Here is a 23,026-nt window from a genome sequence, read left to right as displayed (position 1 = left end):
CGGCCAGAGGCAAGGGCCAATGTCCCTGTCTCGGGCCCTAGCCCCTCTGGAGCCAGCACCCCAGGGCCTTGGGGGTACCTATGGGGGCCATCTCACTGCCTTCTCCCTTATCTGGGGGCCTGTGGTGCAGGTGGCTTGAGAATCCCAAAGGAGAGAGGCAGAGAGGGCTGCCCGGAGTGGCTGCCAGAGGAGGGCGGGAGGCCGTCCTGGGGCCAGACCTCAGAGGCCGAGGAGCCTCCAGCCTGGGAGGCTTTTACCAGCTGTTCGCTTTTCTTTAGGCTCAAACACCCCGGGGCGATGTAGGCCAGGGAGGAGCTGGAGGGGAGGAAGGGAGTTTGAGGGGGACTAGATGTCAAAGGATCAGAGATTCCACAATTTCACAAAAGCTTTCGCAAACAGCCTTTTGTCCCAACCCCCTGCATTGTCTTGGACGCCGCATTTGCATAAATCCTGGGAAATTACAAAGTCTGAGTCGTGGCCCCAGGTAATTTCCTCCAGGCCTCAATGGGGTTCTGTATAAAGGCCCTCAGGCGCTGAGCCCTGACAGAACACAGACCCAAGGCCAAACTTGCTGCCCAGAGCCCCACGAAGTCAATGGGTGAGTATCCTAGCTCAGCACTGGCCAGCTGCCTGGCCTGGGTGTGGGAGGGAGGCTGAAGTGGCAGAGGGGCTAGCGATCCCCAGCCTGGGGTGATGGCCACCCAGCACCCAAGAGGGACCCAGGTGGGAGCAGGCAGCATCTTCTGAGCCCCATCTCCTTCTAGCCCTGCAGCTGCTGCTCTGGCTCGGTGCACTCTGGGCAGTGCAAGAAGCTGCGCCCCCAGGCCCTGCCAGCTCCCTGCCCCAGGGCTTCCTGCTCAAGTGCTCAGAGCAAGTGCGGAAGATCCAGGCTGACACCTCGATGCTGCAGGAGGAGCTGGTGAGGGAGAGGCAGGGGCACAGGAGGGCTGTGGAGGAAAGAGGGGGAGGGAGCCCTCATCAGGAAGGCGCCAGGAGAGGGAGACGCACGGGGACAGGGAAGAAAGAAGAGGTGGCTGGGAAGGACTTGGGGAGAGACGCCCTGCTGGGGACCAGGATGGGGAGGCCCAAGGCCGAGAGAGCACTGGGGGAGGGGCTGAGAAGCCTGGCAGGACGGGGAAGGGGGGGCAGCCCCGAGAAATGGGGGGTGGCCCTGGCTGGTGTCACTCCGCATCCTCCCACCCGCAGTGCGCCACCCACAAGCTGTGCCACCCTGAGGAGCTGCTGCTGCTCGGGCACTCTCTGGGCATCCCGCGGGCTCCGCTGAGCAGCTGCTCCAGCCAGGCCCTGCAGCTGGTGAGTGCCGGGGAGGGCGGGGGAGAGGGGCTCACACCCATGCCGGGGCGCCCCACTTCTCTTCCCTGAGGGTCCCAGCAGCTCCCCTAACTCCTGCTCCACCCGCAGCCCGGCTGCCTGAGCCAACTCCACAGCGGCCTCCTCCTCTACCGCGGCCTCCTGCAGGCCCTGGCGGGGATTTCCCCGGCCTCAGCGCCAGCCCTGGACAAGCTGCAGCTGGATGTCGCCGACTTTGCCACCACCATCTGGCACCAGGTGAGCCTTGTTGGGGGAGGCGCACAGCAAGGCTGAGTGCTCACCAGGGCTCCGAGATGCTCTGGGGTTGGGGTGGACACATTCTCGGGGCCTGGGCACGCGAAGCCACCACCCCAGGTCAGGAACCTCACACTGACCTTCCTCCAGTCCCCTGGAGAACAAGGAGCCAGATCCCAGGACCTTGAGACAGACCTCAGTTCGAGTCCTGGACCCCCTCAACCACGTGACTCCCAGCCCCATCAGCTCCCAGCGCTTCCTCGTTGGTACCAAGGCCTGCTCAGTGGCCCTAACCTCATCTCCTCTCCCACAGATGGAGGACCTGGGGCAGGCTCCTGCCGTGCAGCCCACCCAGAGCACCATGCCAGCCCTCACCTCTGCCTTCCAGCGCCGGGCGGGCAGCGTCCTGGTCGCCTCCCACCTGCAGAGCTTCCTGGAGCTGACCTACCGTGTCCTGCGCTACCTGGCCCAGCCCTGAGCAAAGCTCCCCTTCCCACTGTATTTATCTCTATTTAATATTTATGCTTATTTAAGCCTCGTATTTAAAGACAGGGAAGAGTGAAACAACTCCAGACTCCAGGTCCTTCCCTCTCTCCAAGTTTCATTCTCCTGCATGGGAGGGAGATTGGTAAATACCAAGTATTTATTCCTGACAGGGCTCCCGGCAGCCTCCGCGGGCACTGGGAAGAGCTGCCGTGAGCCCCCGGGGCCCTGGGGAGCACCAGGAGGTCCACGTGGGAGACAAGACTGCTCTGTTTAATATTTAAACAGCAGTGTTCCCCAACTGGGCCAACCAGGTCCCATGCCCCCTCACAGCCCCCCACCACGCGTATTAGGTAAAGTCCTGGACAGGGGCAGCCAGGGCTGGGAAGCCAGGCCCTGTGAAGGCCTCTGGCTCACGGGCGGGCAGTGCAGGCATCACCGGATGTCCCGAGCCGTGGCGCCTGCCCCAGCAGCGGCAGGATTTGGCTCCTTTTCTGGCTGGGCATTTGCCTTGGGAATGTGAGAGGGAAAAGACAAGGGGACTCCTGCTGGGGGGGGGGGGGGGGCAACAGGAAGTGTGCTGTCACCCCTTCCCTGCCCCCCTTTCTCACTGTCACCAAGTTTTAGGGCAATAAAATGTGTCTCCAGAAACGGCCTTCCTCCTCCTTGAGTCTGGCTGGTGCCTGGTGGGGAGCAGGGGTGCTGAAGGGTGGGAGAGGAGCAGGGGGCAGGGAGGGAAGGACCCCCCCACCCCAGCCAACACGCAGTCCTGTGGCATTCATGTATCCGGGCCCCCTCCGCCGATGCTGGCCCACAGCAGCAAAGGCGGCCGTGGCTGCCACCCCGTGGCTCTTGGGGAAGACAGAAGCCAGTGGAAGGTCGGGGCCCAGAAAGAACCCTCTCCTCCTTGGCCCTGCCTGATGGGGCTGAAGAGGGTGGAGCACAGCTCGGGATGGGGGGATATGGTGTCTACACTGCAGGCACCAGGCAGGCCTCCAGCTCAAAGATCCCCGCAAACCACCCAGCCCACTGTCTTGGGCGCCCTCCCTATCCTCAGCTCCTGTCACCCATTCTCCTCCCCGCAGTGCCTTAGACAGCAAGGCCAGACCCCAACTGCCTGGCTGAGGGCTCTCCCACAGGGGCTCCGAGCGTGTGGAGAGGCAAGGAAGGGTTCAAGAGCGTTGCTGTCCCTCGCCCTGTCCTGTGGAAGCGACAGCTCAAACTGCAGGCCGGACAGACCGGGTGGGGAGCCACAGAACAGGACATGCTGCCCCAGCATGCCAGAACCCCTCCCGCTTCAGGGTACGGCTCACCAGGTGGGCCGCAGGCCAGTGCTGTCACCCCACTTGGGTCTGAGCCCAGGAAGCTGCTCTCACTGCCCCCCTCCCCTACCCAGTGAACACACACGGGAACCTAAGCCCTACTTCCTGAGCCTCTTCCTCCTCCCCCCTCCCCCAGCTCCAGTGCAAGGGACACGGGGCGCAGACGCAGACACCCATGGTGCGGACACTCACAATGTGATCCGTGAGGATCTTTATTTACAAATGAGCTGAGGTGGGCTTCCCCTCACATTACAAAAATACACGGCCCGTACACACATGCACATGCACTCTCTCTCTCCCTCTCTCTCTCACACATACACACACACCCTTTGCGTCCATGAAGTCCTGGGGGCCAATCTGCAAGGGGGAAGGCTGCACAGGGGCCCTGCCCTGGGCTAAGGATCCAGGCTGCTCCTTCTCTTTAGATACAGGCAGAGGGGAGAAGAAATTACAAAAAAGTAGGAACTGTTTAGAAGTCAGGAAGGGGGGAAAAGTTCTGGAGACCAACCAAGGGCTCTCACACCAGAGCAACGCCGTTTCATCTCTCCTCACTCTTCCCTCCTGAGGTGCCTGAGGCTGGGACCCTCCCAGCCATTCCTGCAGCCACTCCAAGCCCTCAGAGGGCAGCAATGGCTTTGGCGGCCACCTGGCGGCCCAGAGGCAGGCTGAGGTCCGTGATGGCCAGAACCACCTTGGGGCTGGACATGGCTGACACCTTCACCAGCTCCGAGACCTGCCACAGACAGAACAACAGAGGCTCACCAGGTTCCTCAGGTGGTGCAGGGTCCCAGGAGGAAGGAGGCCCCACCCCGGTGCGGGTGCAGCGACGCCTGGGCCGCCTGGCGGTGGCCCGGGGTGAAGGGCACTCACGGTGGTGAAAGGCATGAACTGCAGGATGCTGCCTCGGCTGCCCTGCTCCAGGCAGTCCACGCACTCCTCCATGAACCACTGCACGAACTGCGTGTGGGGGCCGGCGGTGCGCGACCCCAGGATGGAGGAGATGAGCAGGAACAGGTTGGCTGTGCAGGACGGGAGAGCAAGAGGAGGCAGAGATCAGAGTCCAGGGGAAGGCAGGGGAGTAGAAGGGGGCGCCGAGACCCGCAGGCAGGAATGTCCAGGGGAAATAGAGGAAAACGGGGAGACACGGGAGCACTGGCGAGGGGGAAGCAGGTGCAGTGGGGGAGGCGAGGCCTCTTCCAGCGGACGTGGCCCCTGCCTCCCTTAGGGAGAGGTTCAGGAGCAGCAGCGGGGGACTCACCCAGGACTCGGTTCAGAGGGTCCCTCATGTTGACCGTGTGGAGCTGGGAGGCCGAGAGGGAGCTGCTCATGGAGCGGTCAGCTGTGGGGAGGAGCGCAGGGACGCTGAGGAGACGGCCACTGCACTCACTGGTGGCTCTGCCAGTGGCAGCCCCCCCCAACTCGGGGATCAGCTGATCCCTGCAGAGCCCAGAGAAGACCCTCAGACCAGAGTCCAGAGGAGCTCTGAATGCGGACATCCCCATGAGGAGGACCGCCAGGGCCGGGGCCCAGCCTCCGGGCTGCACCAGGACTCAGCTCTCAATTCTCACACCCCATCTGCAGGTGAGGACATGGGGGCTCAGCCTCGCTAAGCAACAAGCCGCGGTCACGGGGCTTGTAGGTGGCAGGCCCAGTATCTCTCCTCCTCTCACACGTGCACTTGGACCCCGAAGTCCCCAAAAAGCCTCAGAGAAATTTCTATTCTCAGGAAAGAGAAATGGCACCGAAGAGGCCTTAGGGGAAGGGGGCGTGGAAGCCAGGCTGGGCCGGTGCTCCGCGGGCAGGAAGAGTGGGGAGCAGCCCCAGTCCCAGCTGGGCCTGCTCCAGACCACAGGGTGTGTTTTGGGGGAAGGAAGGAAGCACAGAGCTGATGAGTCAATGGCACAGACTGTACTGAGGCAGCTGTGGCCATACCTGCGTGGTTTGTCACCCCCCAACCCTGTGGTGAAAGGGAGGGACCAGGGAAGAACCAGCCAGCGGAGCCTGTGGCTGCGTCTGTGCATGCGCGGCTCTCGGGGCCGGGGGGGGGGGGGGGCTGGCAAAGGCAGCCCCTCTACTCACTGGGGCTCGAAAGGATATTGGCGTCATCCTCATTGGAGCTCAGCAGTCGCATCAGCTTCGACGGCTGCGTGTCGTCCAAGGGGAAGAGGCTGCTGTAGTCCTGAGGGGCAGTCACTGTTTCACAACCTGAGCCCCAGACTTCTGGGTATCAGCGAGGACTCGACGCAGAGAAGAGCCACCTGCCCACAGCCCACACGGCCTCGGGCCTCTGCCCTCACCGCCTTGGGGCGGACCTCACCAGCTTCTCTTACTAAGGGCAGTCTGGGGGGCCACGTGAGCTACCCCTCCAGCCTGTGCCCACCCAGGCCCAAATACAGCTGCACCAAGGGCAGGAGCCATGCCTGAGGCCCTCAGCCAGGGAAGGCGCCTCTCACCAGCAAACGCCTGGAAATGTCTGCTGGATGAAATGGGAACGCGCGAGCAAGGGGCCGCTACCTCGATGTCTTCCCGGTGTCTCTTCTTCTGGCGGGAGGACGCCTGTCCCTTGTGGGAAGAGTAGGAACTCAGAGCACACCACACGGCGAGCCTGGCCAAGGGTTCCAGGAAAAGTGGAACAATTAGAGGGGCCCAAAAGGGGGTTTCTGGTCCACGCTGATCAGGCCCCATCTGCCCAGCTTCCCGGGGCGGGCCCAGGCGGGACTGCCTGAGGCCCAGGGAGAGGGAGCCCGGCAGGCTCTGGAGAAAGTCCTACTTGGCCAGCGCGGTGCCAGGGGGATCCATGAGGCTGTGCCACTTGGAGGAGTCGGTAAGCAGGCCGGGCAGGATGTGGCCCAGCAGGACCAGGGTCACCTGCTGCATGTCCAGGCAGAAGATGGAGTAGAGCAGCTCCACAGCCCGCAGCGTGTGCTCCTTCCGCGTCTCCTTCAGCAGCTCCTGGAGGGCAGGGCAGAGGCCAGGGCTCCGGTGCTGCTCCTGCTCCTCCCAACTCACAGCCTCTGGCCAGAGCGACAGCCAACGGGCAGCTCCTTGAGGCCAGGACCCACGAAGCTAGCCACAGCGGCCCCCGGGCCAGGCCGGAGTCTGGCCTGGTCAGGTGTTTGTGCAGCCTCCTCCAACCCTGCAGCCCGGCCCTGGCTCCCCGCCATCCCAGCCAAGTACCTTAATGAGGTTGTTGCAGAACCAGTAGACACCCCCCATGTGCAGCAGGGTGTCAAAGATGTGGATGGAGCGGCTGTCCACCCAGCCCTTCTCCAGCACCTTGGCAAACATGTCTGTCAGCACCTCCTTGATGGGTCGCTTGGGGGGCAGCAGGTTCCAGTAGGGCATCGTGTCGACCCCAGTGGACGGGAACTTGATCTGCGTGGCGGTCTGCTGCAGCACGTCAGCACACATGTGCTCCAAAATGGAGTTCATGATCACCACCCTGTGCAAGGGGAGGACCTGAGGTTCAGGTGCCTTGGTGGGAAGGGGAGGACACACCCAGGCCAGACTTCCCCTGGACCTGGGTTGTGGAAGTGTTCCCGGGGAACGGGGCCTCATTCGGTGGGGCAGCAGGAGACAACCCCCAGCAGAGCTGGCAGGGCTCTACCTGCTGGGCACGAAGCCCTTAAAGGGCCCAGTGCAGGGCCTTCCCTCTGTTCTGCGGCTCCAGCGCTATATTCCTGTTCCTCTCCCTCTCCAACCTCCCCTCACCCCAGGCCTGGGCGCTGCCAACCCTCTGACATAAATAAATACAATCACTTCCCCTTGGGCCCAGTGCTTGAGGGGGTCCCCGCCCAGCCTTGGCCTCCTCCCAAAGCAAACTGTTACTTCCAGGAGAGGCCCCAGCGCTGCCCCACGAGATTCTTCCCGGCCCTTGGTAGCTGGGCAAATCTCAGTGTGTATCCAGGAATCTTCTTGTGTGAGTCTGACTATGACTGCAAACCTGGGGCTGAGAGCCAACTGTTCCTGGAATGCTGGGTGGTGCTGGAAAAGCAGCTGGGGCTTCCAGGGTCGCTTCTCCCACCTGTACCAGGGAGCCCTGGATTTCCCACTATTCCTCACCCAGACAGGGACTGGTGTGGGGTGCTCAGGGTCAATTATGTCACAGCCAAAGTGCCATTACTTTTGGGAGGACAATGAGGGAAGAAAGGAAAAAAGGTGGAGACAAAGAGAAAACAAAAGATTTTTTTTTTTATTTGAAAGGCAGAGTTGGAGAGGAGAGACAGAGCTCTTCCCGCTGATTTATTCCCCAAACGGTTGCAAGAGCCAATGCTGGGCCAGGCCAAAGCCAGGAGCCAAGAGCTTCTTCCAGGTCTCCCACATGGGTGCAGGGCTCCAAATACTTAGGCCATCTTCGGCTAATGGATTTTCCCAGGTGCATTAGCAGGGAGCTGAATTGAAAGTGGAGCAGCCAGGACTCGAACCAGCACCCATATGGGTTGCTGGCATTGCAAGCAGCAAATTAACCTGCTTTGGCACAACACTGGCCCCAAAGATGTGATTTTACAGACCCTCCCCAAACCTCACTTTAGCTAAACGTTGCTACTTTTCCTTTATAAAATATCCTCAATGGCTACCCTGCCAGTCATCACTTAGAACTGATGGGGGGGGGGGGGGGAAGGCTGGCGTTGTGGTACAGCAAGTTAAAGTGCTGATTGTGACGCACCCCACATTGGAGGCCAGTTCAGGTCCTCACTGCTCCACTTCAGATCCAGTTTCCTGTTGATCTGGGAAGGCAACAAAAGATGGCCCAAGTCCTTGGGCCCCTACCACCCACGGGGGAGACCCAGATGGACTTCCTGGTTCCTGGCTTCTGCTTGGCCCAGTCCCAGCTGTTGGGGACACTTGGGGAGTCAACCAATAGATAGAAGACATCTCTGACTCTCCCTCTCTCTCTCTCCTTCTCTCTGTCACTCTGCCTTTCAAATTAATAAATAAATATTTATTTAAAATTTTATTTTAAAAATATATTTATTCATGTATTCACCAACAAACTGATGTGTTGGTAAACATCTGTGCTCTTAGCACAACTTCACAACAGAGATGGAAGAAACCCAGTGTCCACGGCTGGACGAACGGGTAAGCAGCATTTGGACACATGTGCACAGTGGAGGATTGATTAGTCAGCCTTAGGAGGAAGGAAATCCTGTCACGTGCAGCATGGATCAACTCTGAGGACATTATGAGCAGCGAAATAAGACAGTCATGAAAAGACAGATATTGCCTAATTCCAGTGATAGGAGGCATCTAAAGGAGTCAGATCTACAGAGACAGACGCACATGCTGTTGATGAAGAGGGGGAGTTCCAGACCTGCCAGGTGAGAAGATTTTGGAGCTGTCTCACAATAACACACTTAACACAACTGTGCTGCGCCGGAAAGAGGGTTAAGATGTACGTTACATGTTTTTTGCCAGAATTTTTTTTTTAATTTTTAATTTTATCTTTTTGACAGGCAGAGTGGACAGTGAGAGAGAGAGACAGAGAGAAAGGTCTTCCTTTTTGCGTTGGTTCACCCCCCAATTGGCCGCTCCAGTGGCGTGCTGCGGCCAGCACACCACGCTGATCTGAAGCCAGGAGCCAGGTGCTTCTCCTGGTCTCCCATGGGGTGCAGCACCCAAGCACCTGGGCCGTCCTCCACTGCACTCCCAGGCCACAGCAGAGAGCTGGCCTGGAAGAGGGGCAACCGGGACAGAATCCGGTGCCCTGACAGGGACTAGAACCCAGTGTGCCGGCACCGCAGGCAGAGGATTAGCCTAGTGAGCCACGGTGCCAGCCTTTTGCCAGAATTTTAAAATAACTTGTTGGCTGGGTGAATGAACCAACACCATCAAACTCAACACAGCTGAAGTCACCAGGAACAAGACAGGAAATCCCAAAGGACGACTGGGGTTGGGGGCTGCCCACAGGCCTACAGCTGGGCTCATGGTTCCTAGAGAGCAAGGCCACTCAGACAGACCCTCTGCACCCTGGTGAGCGAGTCCCTGGAACTCGAGACCTCTGAGGGCAGGAATCCTACTGCATTTCTGGCACACAGCAGCGCTGGTGATAAACACTCACGACAAGAGACACACACTACGTGGTCCAGAGTCACAGGATGAACATGCGACAACACTGAGCGGCAGCCACACCACCCTGGACACCTTGAACTCATCTAATCTCAGGAGCTGGGCAGCATAGGCCTGGTTCAGATTCTGATGGGTGGCAGAAGAAATGTGAGTGAGCGGGCGAGCCAGGAAGTGACCAAGCAAGTAGCGTACTGGGGAAGGTGAGGGGACACTGGCTCCTGGAGGTGCCGCCTTTTTGGGACACATCTGTGGGGAGGGGTCGGGGTCGGTACTGACCTCTCGTTGTAGAACTGCAGGGTGTTCTCACTGTACAGCGGCCCCGCCAGCTGTCGGATCATCTGCAGCGACTTCTCCCGCTCATCCAGGCCCAGCATCCGGACGTGGGCCACAAGCCAAGCCACAGCACACACCGCCAGGCTGCACACTTTGCCCTTGATGTTATCGGTGATTTTCTGGGGGCAGGGACAAGAGTGACTAGGCTACTATCTCCCCTTCCCTGGGGCATCTGTGGGCTGGGGCAGGGGGAGGTAGGCCCGAGGCCACATTCCCACACTGAACACCTCTCCCCAACAGGTTGGATTTTCCCAGTGCTACCTGGGAGGGAAGCAATGGCTAACACTATGATTCCAGGACGCTCAACACCACACAGGAGCTCCTGGATCATGGGTCTTGTTGTTTGCAGTAAATATGACAAGCCAACAGTGTCGGGCTTAGTGTCCTGGGAAGACAGAGGTTGCTAGAAAGGCGGGGCTACCTGGATGGACTCAAAGGCGAGCACCCCATTCTCCCAGGCATTGAGGATTTCCAAGATGGCCGCTGAAATGCTGAGGCAGGCTTCGTGCCACTTCATCTGCCTACAGAGGGTGGGGAGGAGGGAAAAGTCACCGTGGGGAGCACAGATGGGCTTGCGGGAGAAGGGCTTGGCCCTGCCCCTCCTCCCTCCGTGCAGTGGCGCCCGGGCACTAACACCAGCTTCATCTCTGAGGAATTGTTGAGCAGGGCCACCAGCGACTCCACTTTGGTGGAATCGGGTCGGAAGCAGGGGTGGTCAGGGTTCAGGATCTTGCCCTCCTCGGGCATGCACGTCTGCATCCAAGTCTCAAAGAATGGCACCTCTGCTCCTGGGCTTGACTCGGACAGAATCACCTGGAGGGGGCAGAGAGGAGCAGAGTGTGGAGGGTGCAGTGCCTGCCCGAGCTGGGCCAGGACTACACCCCAACTGCCTGTCAAACTGCAGTTCCCGGGGCCGGCACTGTGGTGAAGCTGCCGCCTGCAGTGCCGGCATCCCATATGGGCGCCGGTTCTAGTCCCGGCTGCTCCACTTCTGATCCAGCTCTCTGCCATGGGAAAGCAGCGGAAGATGGCCCAGGTCCTTGGGCCCCTGCACCTGCATAGGAAGACCTGGAGGAAGCTCCTGGCTCCTGGTTTCAATCCGTGCGGCTCAAGCTGTTGCAGCCAATTGGGGAGTGAACCAGCGGAGGGAAGACCTCTCTCTCTCTACCTCTCTGTAACTCTGCCTTTCAAATAAATAAATAAATCTTAAAAAATAAATAAATAAATTTAGGGGCCCCCGCTGTGGCATAGCAGGTAAAGCTGCCGCCTACAGTGTCAGCATCCCATATGGGTGCTGGTTTGAGACCCAGCTGCTCCACTTCCGATCCAGCTCTCTGTTATGGCCTGGGAGGGCGGTGAAAGATGGCCCAAATCCTTGGGCCCCTGAGCCCATGTGGGAGACCCAGGGGAGGCTCCTGGCTTCGGATCGGCACAGCTCCGGCCGATGCAGCCAATTGGGGAGTGAACCGGCGGATGCAAGACCTCTCTCTCTCTCTCTGCCTCACCTTCTCTCTCTGTGTAACTCTGACTTTCAAGTAAATAAATAAATATTTTTAAGAAATAAATAAATAAATTTAGAAACCTGCAGTTCCCTTCCAACCCTGAAGAACTACAGACCAACTGGTCTGAGGGAGGCAGACAGGGGACTGTGCTGCCACCTAGCGGTCCTTGTAGGATGTGGATGTGACTGAGAAGTCCACTGGCTTTGCCCAAGGTGGGCACCTGCTTTCTGAGGCCAGCAGAACTGGCCTGGGAGACTGACTGAGGTGGGGGATGGCAGGGTTATGGGTCGTTCCCCTCTCCTTTTTCCCACTCACCTCCGAACCATAGGTCTGGGCCACGTGGCACAGCATGAGGAAGGAGATGTCGAACAGCAAGGCACGCACTGAGGCTGCTTTGGCTGTGAGAGGATAAAAAGGCTGACAGCTCAGCCTACGGCAAGGGCCCAAAGCCCCTGGCTGAGTCGCAAGATCGGGATTTGCCTCAAGGAAGGTCAGGGATTGAGTGGCTCCTTCAAAGCCAAGGCTCAGAATCCTTTTCTTGAGTCTCAAGGGACATCATTCCTTCCTTGGAGTCAAAGACTTCCCCCTAATGCCCAGCTGAACCATAAAGATGGGCAGGAAGGCAACAACAGGACAGTTTTAGAAATTTTTCCCAACACCGCCCTCTTTAAGTCAGTCATGGCTTGGGAGGAAACAGCCTTCCCAGGGTGAGCCGAGGTGCCCCTCCCTCCCCTGCCTTCTCCCTCCACTGGCAGATCCAGTGCCAATGGGATCTGCCGCTGACTTACTGCTTTCTCCATTGCCATGCGTTGTGAACTCATTCAACTCGTTCAAACTGCGGAAGGAATGGAGACAGCTGGCATCAACCAGGGAAGAGCTGAGCAACCATCAGATACAAGGGGCTGCACACGCTCAGAGAGGCGGTCACTAGAATCGGAATCACGACTAAGCCCAAAACAGGGCAGGCACTGCGAGGCAGCGGTGAAGCCTCAGCTTGGAACGCCCACACCCCACACTGGAGTGTCTGGGATCCAGGCCCATCTCTGCTTCTGATCCAGCTTCCTGCTAACACGAAGCCTGGGGGGCAGCAGATGACGCCCTAAGTACCTGGGTCCCCCATGGGAGACCCGGATGGAATTCCTAGCTCCTGTCTTCAGTCTGGCCCAGTCCCAGTTGCTGTGGACATCTGCAGAGTGAGCCAGTGAATGGAAGATCTTTCTTTATCTCTCACCTTCTCTCTCACTCTGCCTTTCAAAAAAAAAAAAAAAAAAAAACTTCTTAAAAATTTGCAAACAGGGGTCGGCGCTTTGGCACAGCGGGTTAAGGCCCTGGCCTGAGGCTCTGGCATCCCATATGGGCGCCGGTTCAAGGCCCAGCTGCTCCACTTCTGATCCAGCTCTCTGCTGTGGCCTGGGAAAGCAGTAGAAGATGGCCCAAGTTTTTGGGCACCTGCACCCGCGTGGGAGACCCAGAGGAGGCTCCTGGCTCCTGGCTCCTGGCTTCGGATCGGCTCAGCTCCAGCCGTTGCAGCCATCTGAGGAGTGAACCAGCAGACAAAAAACCTTTCTCTTTGCCTCTCCTTCTCTCTCTGTGGAACTCTTTCAAATAAATGAATAAATCTTTAAAAAAATTGTAAATAAACATCACTTCTATAGAAAAAATAATTATTTCTATTATTTTTTCTCCTACCTATCATTAAAAGAGTTCCAAGGCCTAGAGATTGGCTCCCTGAATGTGACAATGATCTCTGTCAAATTCCAAGTCAACCAACACAAGCAGGAGAACTGAGAGGCTCTCATTAGCGGCTGGACACTCACAGAACCCACCATGCCTCCTGTTCACTGCCTCATCACCTTATCACCACCTCCACCTAACCCTCCGCTCAAGAGAAAAAGGCATTCTGGGTCAAGATCGCTCCAGCAAGGTCTCCAGCTGGGATGTTCCACCCTGGCCAGTGCATCTCTGACCTGGGAGACCTGTCCAAGGTGCCTCACTGCCACTCTGCTAACTCCTCCCTCACACATGGCCTCCCCACCAATCAGGAGCTCAGTTCCCCTCACTTGATAAATTTCCGGGCGAAGGATTTAAGCTTTCCAGTGGCAGCAGCAGCAGCCAGCAGCAGGTCCAGACTCTTCCCAGACAGCATGTGGCCCAGGACTCCCAGCAGCCCCTCTGGAGACTTGGAGTGGTCTGCATCCATCGTCTGGGGACAGGACAGGAAATCAAGTCCCAAAGAACACTGTGGAACCCCCCAGACACAGTGCAGCCACCTTTTCTCTCGCTGCATGTCTCCACTGACCGGTACACCCCAATCTACAATTTCGACTCCATCTTTCTGACCCCCATCTGGAAAATCACTCCTAAAATCCATCCATCCCTCTCAGTCACACTGGCACGAAGGTGGGAGCTTGTCTACTGTCTTCACACAAGGTGGCAACAGTGAAAGCCCCAACCACAGCACCCGGCCCGCAAGCAAAACCCAATAAAACCTCAGCTTTCAGGGGGAGCTGCGCCCGCTTTCCCCCTCTCTCTACTTCCAGAGCAAACTATGTGAGAAAACCGGACAAGAGGGGCCAGTGCTGTGGCACGGTAGGCTAAGCCTCTGCCTCCAGTGCCAACATCTCACATGGGCGCCGGTTCAGTTCTAGCCCCAGCTGTTCCTCTTCCGATTGAGCTCTCTGCTATGGCCTGGGAAAGCCATAGAAGTGGGAGACCTGGAGAAAGCTCCTGGTTCCTAGCTTTGGATTGGCCTAGCTCTAGCTGTTGCGGCCATTTGGGGAGTGAACCAGAGGATGGAAGACCTTTCTTTCTGTCTCTCCCTCTCTCTGTCTGTAACTCTACCCTTCAAAGAAACAAATAAAATCTTAAAAAAAAAAAAAAAGAAGAAGAAGAAGAAGAAGAAGAAAAGAGAAGAGAAGAGAAGAGAAGAGAAGAGAAGAGAAGAGAAGAGAAAAGAAAAGAAAAGAAAAGAAAAGAAAAGAAAAGAAAAGAAAAGAAAAGAAAAGAAAAGAAAAAGAAAAAGAAAACCAGACAAGAGAGAGCCCTGCAGCCCTGGTTACTTATTTGGAAGTACAGGGACTGGACAGGGAAAGACAAGACTCTGGTGGCAAGAGACGGGCACACTGACCTTGAGGATGTTTGTGACAGTGGGCTCTGCCCGCAGGATCAGCCCGGGGTTGGGCTGGATGTTGGCATTTTCTCCTGACTTCAGCTGAGGTGCCTGCTCCCGGTCTTCAGTGCTGTGGTCATAACCAGTTGGCCGAGAAAAGGGAAGAGGAACGTGATTTCATGATTTCATGACACTCCCTAGTCCAACTGCAGAAGCAACCCTGGGAACCTTTTTTCTTTTTCTTTTTTTTTAAAGATTTTATATATTTACTTGAAAGAATTATAGAGAGAGAGAAGGAGAGGCAGAGAGAGAGAGAGGTCTTCCATCCACTGGTTCACTCCCCAGTTGGCCACAACGGCCAGAGGTGCGCTGATCTGAAGCCAGGAGCCTCCTCCAGGTCTCCCACTCGGGTGCAGGGGCCCGAAGACCTGAGCCATCTTCCACTGCCCTCCCAGGCCTCAGCAGAGAGCTGGATCAGAAATGAAGCAGCCGAGACTTAAACCAGCGCCCATATGGGACGCCGGCACCGCAGGCAGCTGCTCCACCCACTACGCCACAGCGCCGGCCCCACCCCTGGGAACCTTTAACAGCCTCTGGGGTTGGGTGAAGCTTGAGAAAGCAATTCAGTACTGCGACTGCCTCAATTAGTCATTAGCCATTGAGTCTTTTTTGAAAATTTACTGAAGGTTAACGGAAGATCTGGGATTCTGATTCTATCACACTGGAAGGTATGGGTTAAAAAGTAGCAACTAGGGCTGGCTGGCGCTGTGGTGTAGAGGGTAAAGCTGCCACCTGCAGTGCCAGCATCCCATATAGCACTGGTTCGAGTCCTAGCTGCTCCACTTCCAATCCAGCTCTCTGCTATGGCCTGGGAAAGCAGTAGAAGATGGCCCAAGTCCTTGGGCCCCTGTACCCGCATGGGAAATCCAGAAGGAATTCCTGGCTCCTGGCTCTGAATCGGCCCAGCTCTAGCCATTGCAGCCATCTGGGGAATGAACCAGCGGGTGGAAGACTTCTTTCTGTCTCTGCCTCTGTGACTCTGCCTTTCAAATAAATAAATAAATGTTAAAAAAAAAAAGTAGCAACTGAGAGAACCAAACTGTATGTTAAAGAACTGAGTTTGGTCTGTCCCTTCCTGTCCCCTGTCCCCTCGTGGCATGGTCCCAGTCATTTGCAACCCAAACTTTAGACAGGAGTGGGAGAGGCAGCAGCAGCCCAGTCAACAGGAGACAGAAAAGCCCGGGGCTCTTGGGGTAGCCCACATGAGCTCACACTTACCGCTTAGCTGTAAGGCTGTTGACACTGGCTTCAGACAGAAGCCCCTGCTTGCTACATTCTGTGAGCAGGAAGTTTGTACAATCACAGCTGTGAGGGAAAATGATGATGAGACAACGGCGCGCACAGCTGGGAGTTTACAGGGAAGGGTTTTGAGGATGAGGACAATTTGGAGGGAAGGGAACAGAGATCTCGGTTCGCAGCAACTACAGGGCTGCTGCCTCCTGCCCCTGCCAAGGGGAGCCAACAAGGAGACAGTGTCCCCAGAGGCTTATCTGGCATAGCCAGCAAGCTAAGAGCCCGGAACACCTTCCAGGAGCGCAGGGCTTGAGCAGGGCGCTCATACTTGCAGCGCTGGTCAGCTTTGTCCAACAGCGGGGTGAGCTTCAGCAGGAACTCAAAAGCAGAGTGGACATCCTCAGTGAAGTCCTACAAAGGGTCAGAAACTTCCACCGGGGTTCTGGGTCCCCTGCTCCTCCCACAGCCCACAAGGCAGTCATGCAAGGCCATCCTGTTGGATGCAGGGGCCTGCTGTAGGTCCTGCCTGCCACCGACTCCAAGGACTGGATTGGAGAAGGAAGGGGCATCGGTGTTTCCCTCAGGCGACCTTGCCTGCTGGAGGAGACAGCCTGCCTGCTGCCGGGAGCCGGGCCACATATGGCAGGACACACACAGGGCTCCAATGCTCTCACACACTTGCTGTCTTCTGAACACAAGCACAGACTGCCCGACTAGGGTCTGAACGACCTCCCCTGCCCTTGTTTCTCCAGCGTAGAATGCCCTCACCTGCTCCACACCCCACCCCATTTCTCCAACTCACCTTGTCCCCATGACAGTATTTCTTCAGCTTCACCAGCACCTGCGGAATCTAGGGCACAAGGTAAGGGAGAAACAGGAAGATCAGTCTCACCTACTATGAAACGTCCCCCTCCGGCCCCTGCTCCGGGCAGCGGGACAGGAGTGCTCCTGACTGGAAGTGAAGACTTCCTTCGAGGCCAGTCAGAAAGCTGGGGGGCGCCCAAGGGCCTGATGCCCCTCAACCCACTGGACACAGGAACCACCCACTTCTGCCAGCTCCACAAGGAAATGCCATGCACAGAAGTGGGGGAGCCCAGCTTCCAGACGACCGGGGCCTACCTCCCTGGCTCTGGGAACTGCCCAGCACCAGGCTGGCTGAGCATCAAGCTAAACAACACCCCTTGTTGAGAAGCCAGAGTCCTGCCAAGTGGACTAAATACAGCCCTGGGGCTTTCAGAGATCATCAGTGGGAACCGGTGCTGGGGCCCCTGCAGGCCGGCACGAAGCCAACACGGGCGAGAGGGCCAGGGCCCAGGTGTCTGCTTGCCCCGAGACTCATCCAGGCTCCAGGTACCTTGAGGAAGGTGAAAGCTGTCCACTTGAGTTCCTCTGTGCCCTCAGGGGACTCGATGAGCCCCACAAAGCAGGCTTTCCAGATCTCCAGCACAAAAAGAGGGGTGGGGATATGCTGTGGAAAGTCAAGAGTGAGGCCTAAGAGGGTGCCCCGCACCCCTTCATCCTTCTCAGGCTCCAGGGGCTAGGCCAGGTCAGAGACTGCAGGGCAGGGCTGCTCCCCAGCTCTGGTGCTGAGAACCAGGGAGGTCAGAAGACAGAACCATGCATGATTGGCAGCCCCTTTCCACCAGACACAGGAGACTCCTCCCCCTGCTCTGACCTGCCCGCCCACCTCGGGTAAGGGCGGCCACCCGGCCCCTCCCACCTGCATGCGTTTCACCATCATGAGCTGCTCCACCAGGGGCTGCGTCTCGCCTGTCAGGTTCATGGTGCCCTCGAGCAGGACCACCGCGTGGACTGTGGGGAAGCCAGTCTTGTGCAGCTGCTCCGAATGCACAGACAGCATTGTGGGGATGCTGAGGGGACAGCGTTTGGGGAACAAAGGTGAGAACGAAGGGGATAGGAGTGGGCACTGTAACCTCACCCAAGCCCCAGGACACATCCTCCCTCTTCCCCACCATCATCCTGGGAGCCGGCTACCTCCTAATGAGTGTGCCACACTGTTCAGCCTGGCTCTGGAGCTGGGGGTTGCTGAGATTGGCCAGGATCTCCCCAAGCTTCAAGAGAGAGTGCTCAATGGCAGTCCAGGAGGCTGAAGAGGAACAGGAAATGCACAAACTTGATAGGCAACAGAGGGCCTGGTTCCACGTCTTTGGCACCCTGGGCCCACAAAACCACGCAGGGAGGCTTCCCCTGAGGATGACATGGAGGCTAGGGGCTGAAGGGCAGCATGCACTGTGTGTGCAAGGGGACAGCTACTGAGGGCTGAAGGCCCTAGAAACCACGCCAAAAAGCCTGACTCCCATGGGACGCCCCAGCTGACTGCAGAGACCATATGGGCAGTAGCAGAGGGCAGCACGCAGCGTGTAGAGTCCCTGGCTGGATCAGGGAGGCCAGCCACAAATCACCTCACGAGACAGCCCAGCTGAAAGGCCAGCCAGCCTGGCATGGCCCTCTCCCTCCACTCAAGTCGCCTGGTTCCCAGACTGCCATCCCTGTCCGCCACCTCTCCTCTGGGCCCTGCCCTCGGCTCCCCATTTTGGGAAGATGCCCCCTCACACACAACTCCCACCATCCTTCAAGTCCCTGCTCAAGCCTCAGTTCCTTTAACAAGTTACCCAACTGCTCTAACCCACTAATCTCTCTAAAGGCCAGCACTCATGCTCTCTACCACACTACTTAGCACTTGATTATAAATCGCTTATCCTAGTTACAACTCCAGAGGGTCAAATGGTGAATAACAGCAGCAACCAGCCCATTAACCATGTAGCACGAGGGGAAGAAAAAGACAAGACCCGAGACGCATCAGAATCAGGGACTCATCCACTCTGCGGCCAGCAGGCACTCATCCATTCTCGTCAGGCCAGAAGTGGTCAAGCACAGCCCCGCTTTACATAGTGATTATCTTTCCAGACTTTTCACAAACACTAAACTGCACTTAGAGAATAAAGACACTACTCCTATAGGAAGCTCCCCAGTCAGGTCCTGAGGATTTGGGTGTCACCCGTTTTAGCGTTCTTGCTATTGGGGAACAAGACAGCCTTAGGTGGCCCCAAGCCGCCTTGGCTCCCGAGCAAGACTGTGGCCTTACGACCCCATCACCGGAAACAGCCTTTCCCTCCACCAGCTGATCTGTCTGTTCTCAGGCTCCGAAGGGTCCAACATTTAACATCTGAACCCGAGTCAAGAGGTGTATGGCATCGCAGGCTGGCACTGCTGTTTAAAGGGACAAGAGTCATTTGCCTCCAGACAAGGAGCGACGTGGAGACAAACGTAAGAACAGATGATGTGCCTGTCTCGTCCTCAAGTTTCCTGCAGGTGTGGGGCGTAGTAGACTCGCTCCCACTAGCACATATTCCTCCTGAGGGCAGGGCCTGCCACATGCTGCTTTGGTAGCCCCCCGCCCCCACACCCAGCTCCTGGCAGAGCGCTGGGATACAACAATGCTCTGTAAATACCTGTTGGTTGACTGGCTCGGGTGCCACCCTGCCCAAGTCCCTGGGATGTATGCAATGCTTATGGGGAGAGAAAAAAGGAAGTGGGATGGTTTCAGATCCAGCTGGAAAGAAGTGGGATGTCAGCCTGACTCTCCCCTAACAATTGAAGGGCCAGCTACAGGGCACAGGAATCAGGGGACATACAGGCCTCCTCGAGTTTGGCGATGTGCAGCAGGGCCCGGTTCTTGGTGCTGCTGAGGGTCTTCTCCAGGCGTTGCAGGCACATGGCAAGCTGCTTCTCTCCGGGGCCTGTGCCTGCCTCCAGGCCCTCCTGGAGCCGCTCCGCAGAGGCTGCCGTACAGCGCAGCAGCCAGTGGAGGGCGCTGAGGAGGGCTCGGCACAGTCCAACGCACTCCTCGGCTTTGCCATGACAGCTACCAGGAAAGGATGCAAAATCTGTCTCTGCTCCCAGGGCTGAAATCCGACCCTGGCACTCCCCTACTAGGAAAGAGAGCAGGGAGGATAGCACAGCCCCAGGGAGGACATCTATCCAGTTGGTGGCCCTCAGACAAGATTTGAAATGCGCTATTCCGAGTAGAGAAGAGGCATTTTGTCCTAAGAGAATAAATAGAAAAGGACGAGGATGATGGGTAGGGATGGGCAAGTGAAAAGAAGAAAGGTGGGGCCCTGCCAGGCTGGTCTGAGTCTATGGGGTGGGGTGGGGGGACCTCTCATTTGCACTGGGAGAATGCTGGGCCCTTGAGCCCCCTGCCCTTACCTCAAACGGTCACAAAACATGTCCAGGATGTCCAGCAGAGCCTGGACACACAGGTCCCGGGAAAAGTCATCAAACTGTGGGAAGAACAGTGGAGATGCTGGCCTGGGTCTTACCTGGGACGCAGATGTTACATTCGGGATTCCTGTGCCCCCAGACACAGCATCCTATCAGCACTGGGAATCGGCTCCTACATGCCATGCTCACTTCCCAGGGGAAGGCCAGGAATGCGGCCAGAGGCATCATGCACTGCGTGTCCAGCCTCAGCGAGGTCGCCTGACCAGAGCAGCCAAGGAAGTGGGGCTTGGCAGTCATCCCCTACCCCCCACCTAGCTCAGGAGCGGCAGTGATCCTACCTTACTGATAGCCGTGAGGACAGAGGAGTAGGACACCATCTGAGGGAAGGAAGAAAAACAGTGATCAGACCACTGGTCTCCCACAGCTGAGAGGAACAAACAGTGACATCTGATGTTGCCTCAGCTCTCCTGAAACCTCAGCCCCGTGGAGAGGCCCTCCCTGATCCATCAGGAAAGAAACGACACTATGCACTGTCTTTGTTCCTGTGCCTGACCGGCTCACTGATAAAACAGCATCAGCGTAAGCCCACGGATGAATCTGGGGCTACTCAAAGGTGTCAGGTGGGAATGGGCACTTAGTCTAGTGGTAAGATGCCCATGTCTCACACTGGAGGACCTCGGCGTGATTCCGACTCTGGCTCCTGACTCCAGCTTCCTGCTAATGTAGACCCCAGGAGGCAACAGTGATGGCTCAAATAAAGGGGTTCCTGCCACCCATGTGGGAGAAATGGATTGAGCTTCCAACTTCTGGCTTCAGCCTGGCCCAGTCCTAGCCCTCCCCCACGCCCATTTTGGGCATTTAAGGGGTGAACCAGTGAATACATAAATAATTTTTTAAAAGGTGCCAAGTCATTCATTGTCTACAATAAGTCTGACTACCAATGGGCAGAAGAATGGGCAAGAGTGAGGCTATGGGCACTGGTTTGAGTCCCAGCTGCTCGGCTTCCGATCTAGCTCTCTGCTATGGCCTGAGAAAGCAGTAGAAGATGGCCCAAACCCTTGGCCCCTGCACCCGCATGGGAGACTCAAAGGAAGCTCCTGGCTCCTGGCTTCCAATTGGCCCAGCTCTGGCCATTGTAGCCATTTGGGGAGTGAACCAGCAGATAGAAGACTCTCTTCTCTCTCTCTCTCTCTCTCCCCCTGCCTCTCTGTAACTCTACCTTTCAAAGTAAATAAATAAGTAAATAAATCTTAAAAAAAAAAAGTGAGGCTATGTTACTTAATTCCTCCAACTCTGTCACTAACAGCGATTTATTTGGGCAAGAACTAAAGACAAACATTTCTTGGTGCTGCAGAAGCGGCACTTGCACTTGAGACAGGCAGTGAGCCTCACTACAGACACTCTCACTCACACTCTGGGCCTGCTCCTCTAGGACTCGTTAGGACAGCTTCCCGGAGCAACCTCAGCCTCCCACCTGCAGCTGAAATCTGTGCTCCAAATGGTGCCTGCACCCATCACTACCCAGGGGTACAGGCTGCCTCCACCAAATAGGTAGTTCCCTGAGAACAAGGGTGCCCCTGTTCAGTGACTGCCACAGTCTAGGCATTTGTAGAATGACTAAATGAGGGCCGGCGCCGTGGCTCACTAGGCTAATCCTCCACCTTGCGGCGCCGGCACACCGGGTTCTAGTCCCGGTCGGGGCGCCGGATTCTGTCCCGGTTGCCCCTCTTCCAGGCCAGCTCTCTGCTATGGCCAGGGAGTGCAGTGGAGGATGGCCCAGGTGCTTGGGCCCTGCACCCCATGGGAGACCAGGAAAAGCACCTGGCTCCTGGCTCCTGCCATCGGATCAGCGCGGTGCGCCGGCTGCAGCGGCGGCCATTGGAGGGTGAACCAACGGCAAAGGAAGACCTTTCTCTCTCTGTCTCTCTCTCACTGTCCACTCTGCCTGTCAAAAAAAAAAAAAAAAAAAAAAAGAATGACTAAATGAAAACACACCCTTAGACCCTTAGATTACTATCTCCTAAAGTTGCTTCCAAAGCTATGCTGTCAACAGGGAAACCACTGGAACACACGTGGCTGTTGGGGTTAATTACAAGTTAAATAAAACTAAAAATCCGGTTCTTCAGTCATAGTAGCCTCATTCCAAGTGCTCGTGGCTGCTGGCTGCTGTATCAGCACAGACACAAAACACTTCCAGTGCAGGAAGTTCTAGTGGACTACGCTGTTCCAAAGGTTCCCAACTATGTTGAGAAACGTTACCTATCTACAGCCATGTGCATGTGCACACACACACAAACTTGAAAACCTAGGTTTTAATATGTATATATGGAGCTCTCATTGCAACACAACTGGTTAAGCCACCTGCGATGCCAGCATTCCATAGCAGCATCTGTTCTAGTCCCAGCTGCTCCTTTTCTGATCCAGCTCCCTGCTAATGTGCCTGGGAGGGCAACAGAAGATGGCCCAAGTGCACGGGCCTCAGCCAATGATGTGGGAGACCTGGATGGAGTTCCAGGCTCCTTGCTTCAGCTTGGCCCAGTCCTGACCATTATGGCCATCTGAGGCATGAACCATGGGAGGGAAGCTCTCTCTCCCCTCCCCACACCTCCCAGTCTGTGTGTGTGTGTTTCCTTCTCTCTGTTGCTCTGCCCTTCAAAATAAATCTTTAACAAAAAAATACGGAGCTTGGGCCGGCACCGTGGCTCACTTGGTTAATCCTCTGCCTGTGGCACCAGCATCCCATATGGGCGCTGGGTTCTAGTCCCGGTTGCTCCTCTTCCAGTCCAGCTCTCTGCTGTGGCCCAGGAGAGCAGTGGAGGATGGCCCAAGTACTTGGTCTTTGCACCCACATGGGAGACCAGGAGGAAGCACCTGGCTCCTGGCTTCGGATCAGCACAGCGCCGGCCATAGTAGCCATTTGGGGAGTGAACCAATGGAGGGAAAACCTTTGTCTCTCTCTCTGTCTATGACTCTACCTGTCAAAAAAAAAAAAAAAAAAAAAAGGACAGGGCTGACGCTGTGGTGTAGCGGGTGAGGCCACCACAGGCAATGCCAGCATCCCTTATGGGCACTGGTTCAGGTCCCGGACACAGTCAGGGTAGTCATCT

General features: G+C 56.8%; 2 protein-coding genes and 1 non-coding gene across 6 annotated transcripts in view; 1 reads left to right on the top strand and 2 right to left on the bottom strand.

Moving 5' to 3' along the window:
* Window positions 1–438: 438 nt before the first annotated feature.
* On the top strand, window positions 439–2,683 carry CSF3 (colony stimulating factor 3). Its single transcript, XM_017349312.3, has 5 exons — window positions 439–598; window positions 765–919; window positions 1,207–1,314; window positions 1,423–1,569; window positions 1,880–2,683. The coding sequence occupies exons 1-5, from the start codon at window positions 595–597 to the stop codon at window positions 2,042–2,044; spliced, it is 579 nt and encodes a 192-aa protein (XP_017204801.1). The 5' UTR covers window positions 439–594; the 3' UTR covers window positions 2,045–2,683.
* An 882-nt stretch (window positions 2,684–3,565) lies between these two features.
* The window catches only part of MED24 (mediator complex subunit 24), a 28,529-nt gene continuing 9,068 nt past the window's right edge, over window positions 3,566–23,026 (bottom strand). For 2 of the 4 annotated variants that reach the window (XM_051825648.2, XM_051825649.2), the window contains exons 4-27: window positions 20,258–20,296; window positions 19,905–19,978; window positions 19,331–19,560; window positions 19,148–19,204; window positions 17,670–17,781; window positions 17,395–17,545; window positions 17,029–17,142; window positions 16,477–16,524; window positions 16,003–16,085; window positions 15,660–15,746; window positions 14,400–14,511; window positions 13,333–13,475; window positions 12,061–12,107; window positions 11,588–11,670; window positions 10,405–10,583; window positions 10,192–10,291; window positions 9,714–9,889; window positions 6,549–6,813; window positions 6,142–6,323; window positions 5,886–5,976; window positions 5,451–5,550; window positions 4,630–4,710; window positions 4,242–4,390; window positions 3,566–4,104 (exon numbers count right to left, since the gene is read on the bottom strand). In XM_051825648.2, the coding sequence (XP_051681608.1) occupies window positions 3,988–4,104; window positions 4,242–4,390; window positions 4,630–4,710; window positions 5,451–5,550; window positions 5,886–5,976; window positions 6,142–6,323; window positions 6,549–6,813; window positions 9,714–9,889; window positions 10,192–10,291; window positions 10,405–10,583; window positions 11,588–11,670; window positions 12,061–12,107; window positions 13,333–13,475; window positions 14,400–14,511; window positions 15,660–15,746; window positions 16,003–16,085; window positions 16,477–16,524; window positions 17,029–17,142; window positions 17,395–17,545; window positions 17,670–17,781; window positions 19,148–19,204; window positions 19,331–19,560; window positions 19,905–19,978; window positions 20,258–20,296 (2,820 nt within the window). In that variant the 3' untranslated portion in view covers window positions 3,566–3,987. The remainder of the gene's footprint in view (window positions 4,105–4,241; window positions 4,391–4,629; window positions 4,711–5,450; window positions 5,551–5,885; window positions 5,977–6,141; window positions 6,324–6,548; window positions 6,814–9,713; window positions 9,890–10,191; window positions 10,292–10,404; window positions 10,584–11,587; window positions 11,671–12,060; window positions 12,108–13,332; window positions 13,476–14,399; window positions 14,512–15,659; window positions 15,747–16,002; window positions 16,086–16,476; window positions 16,525–17,028; window positions 17,143–17,394; window positions 17,546–17,669; window positions 17,782–19,147; window positions 19,205–19,330; window positions 19,561–19,904; window positions 19,979–20,257; window positions 20,297–23,026) is intronic. The other 2 variants (XM_008271429.4, XM_070060742.1) reach the window with 1 other exon arrangement.
* LOC127484547 (small nucleolar RNA SNORD124) lies at window positions 11,748–11,847 on the bottom strand. Its single transcript, XR_007911609.1, has one exon. It is a non-coding gene; the product is annotated as a small nucleolar RNA SNORD124 (small nucleolar RNA).

Source organism: Oryctolagus cuniculus, chromosome 17 (assembly GCF_964237555.1).
Source record: "Oryctolagus cuniculus chromosome 17, mOryCun1.1, whole genome shotgun sequence".
Taxonomy (NCBI): domain Eukaryota; kingdom Metazoa; phylum Chordata; class Mammalia; order Lagomorpha; family Leporidae; genus Oryctolagus; species Oryctolagus cuniculus.
This window is presented reverse-complemented; position numbering and strand designations above follow the sequence as displayed.